This window comes from Buceros rhinoceros, unplaced genomic scaffold, assembly GCF_000710305.1.
Source record: "Buceros rhinoceros silvestris isolate BGI_N320 unplaced genomic scaffold, ASM71030v1 scaffold16114, whole genome shotgun sequence".
Taxonomy (NCBI): domain Eukaryota; kingdom Metazoa; phylum Chordata; class Aves; order Bucerotiformes; family Bucerotidae; genus Buceros; species Buceros rhinoceros.
Window position 1 is genome coordinate 949 of NW_010406640.1, and position 790 is coordinate 1738.

At 56.3% G+C, this 790-nt stretch overlaps 1 protein-coding gene across 1 annotated transcript in view; it reads right to left on the bottom strand.

The window, feature by feature from the left end:
* Positions 1–790, bottom strand: part of SH3RF2 (SH3 domain containing ring finger 2) — a gene marked incomplete at both ends in the record, with an annotated part of 34149 nt that overhangs the window by 645 nt on the left and 32714 nt on the right. Inside the window, one exon of the mRNA XM_010134201.1 lies at positions 152–219. Within this exon, the coding sequence (XP_010132503.1) occupies positions 152–219 (68 nt within the window). The remainder of the gene's footprint in view (positions 1–151; positions 220–790) is intronic.

Here is a 790-nt window from a genome sequence, read left to right on the forward strand (position 1 = left end):
GCAGACGCTCTGCTGGAGGCTGGCAAGGCCAGCAAACGGAACCCTCAGCCCCTGCGTGTGCACTGCTCCTCCTGGCACAGAAACTTCTGTCGTGGGCAGGACCCCTCTGGTTTTTGAGAGCTTGCCCTGCCTTCCCCTGGGCTGCAAATACTTTTGGAGCAAACCCCGAGACGAGGTTGCACAGGCTCTGCACGATGGGGTTGGGATTTCTGCTGGAGGCTGGCAAGGCCAGCAAACGGAACCCTCAGCCCCTGCGTGTGCACTGCTCCTCCTGGCACAGAAACTTCTGTCGTGGGCAGGACCCCTCTGGTTTTTGAGAGCTTGCCCTGCCTTCCCCTGGGCTGCAAATACTTTTGGAGCAAACCCCGAGACGAGGTTGCACAGGCTCTGCACGATGGGGTTGGGATTTCCTGCCCAGCTCCGTGGCAATTCCAAAGGCTCTCTCCAGAGCGACAAAAGCTAATTTAGGGCCCCAGGTTGTGTATGTGTAATCAGGGATTAGTTCTCCCCGTGTCTGTGTATTGACATTTCAGGTGCCGTTGTAGTGCCCCGTCACTGGGGGCTGTGGTTTTCAGAGCCTGGATTTGCTGGTTTAGGTTTTCCAGGATCACGGCAGACGGTCCCTTTCAGACCCTGCTAACGTCTGGGCACAGTTCGCAGTCACCTCGCTGGAGTTAGGTTTTGTTTGCCCCACGGGGATGCTTTTTAACGGCCTCCCTTACTCTGTCGTTTAAATGTTTTTGGTTAACTGGTGCATCTAGACCCACGTTCCCATGCCCGCTGAGGACAC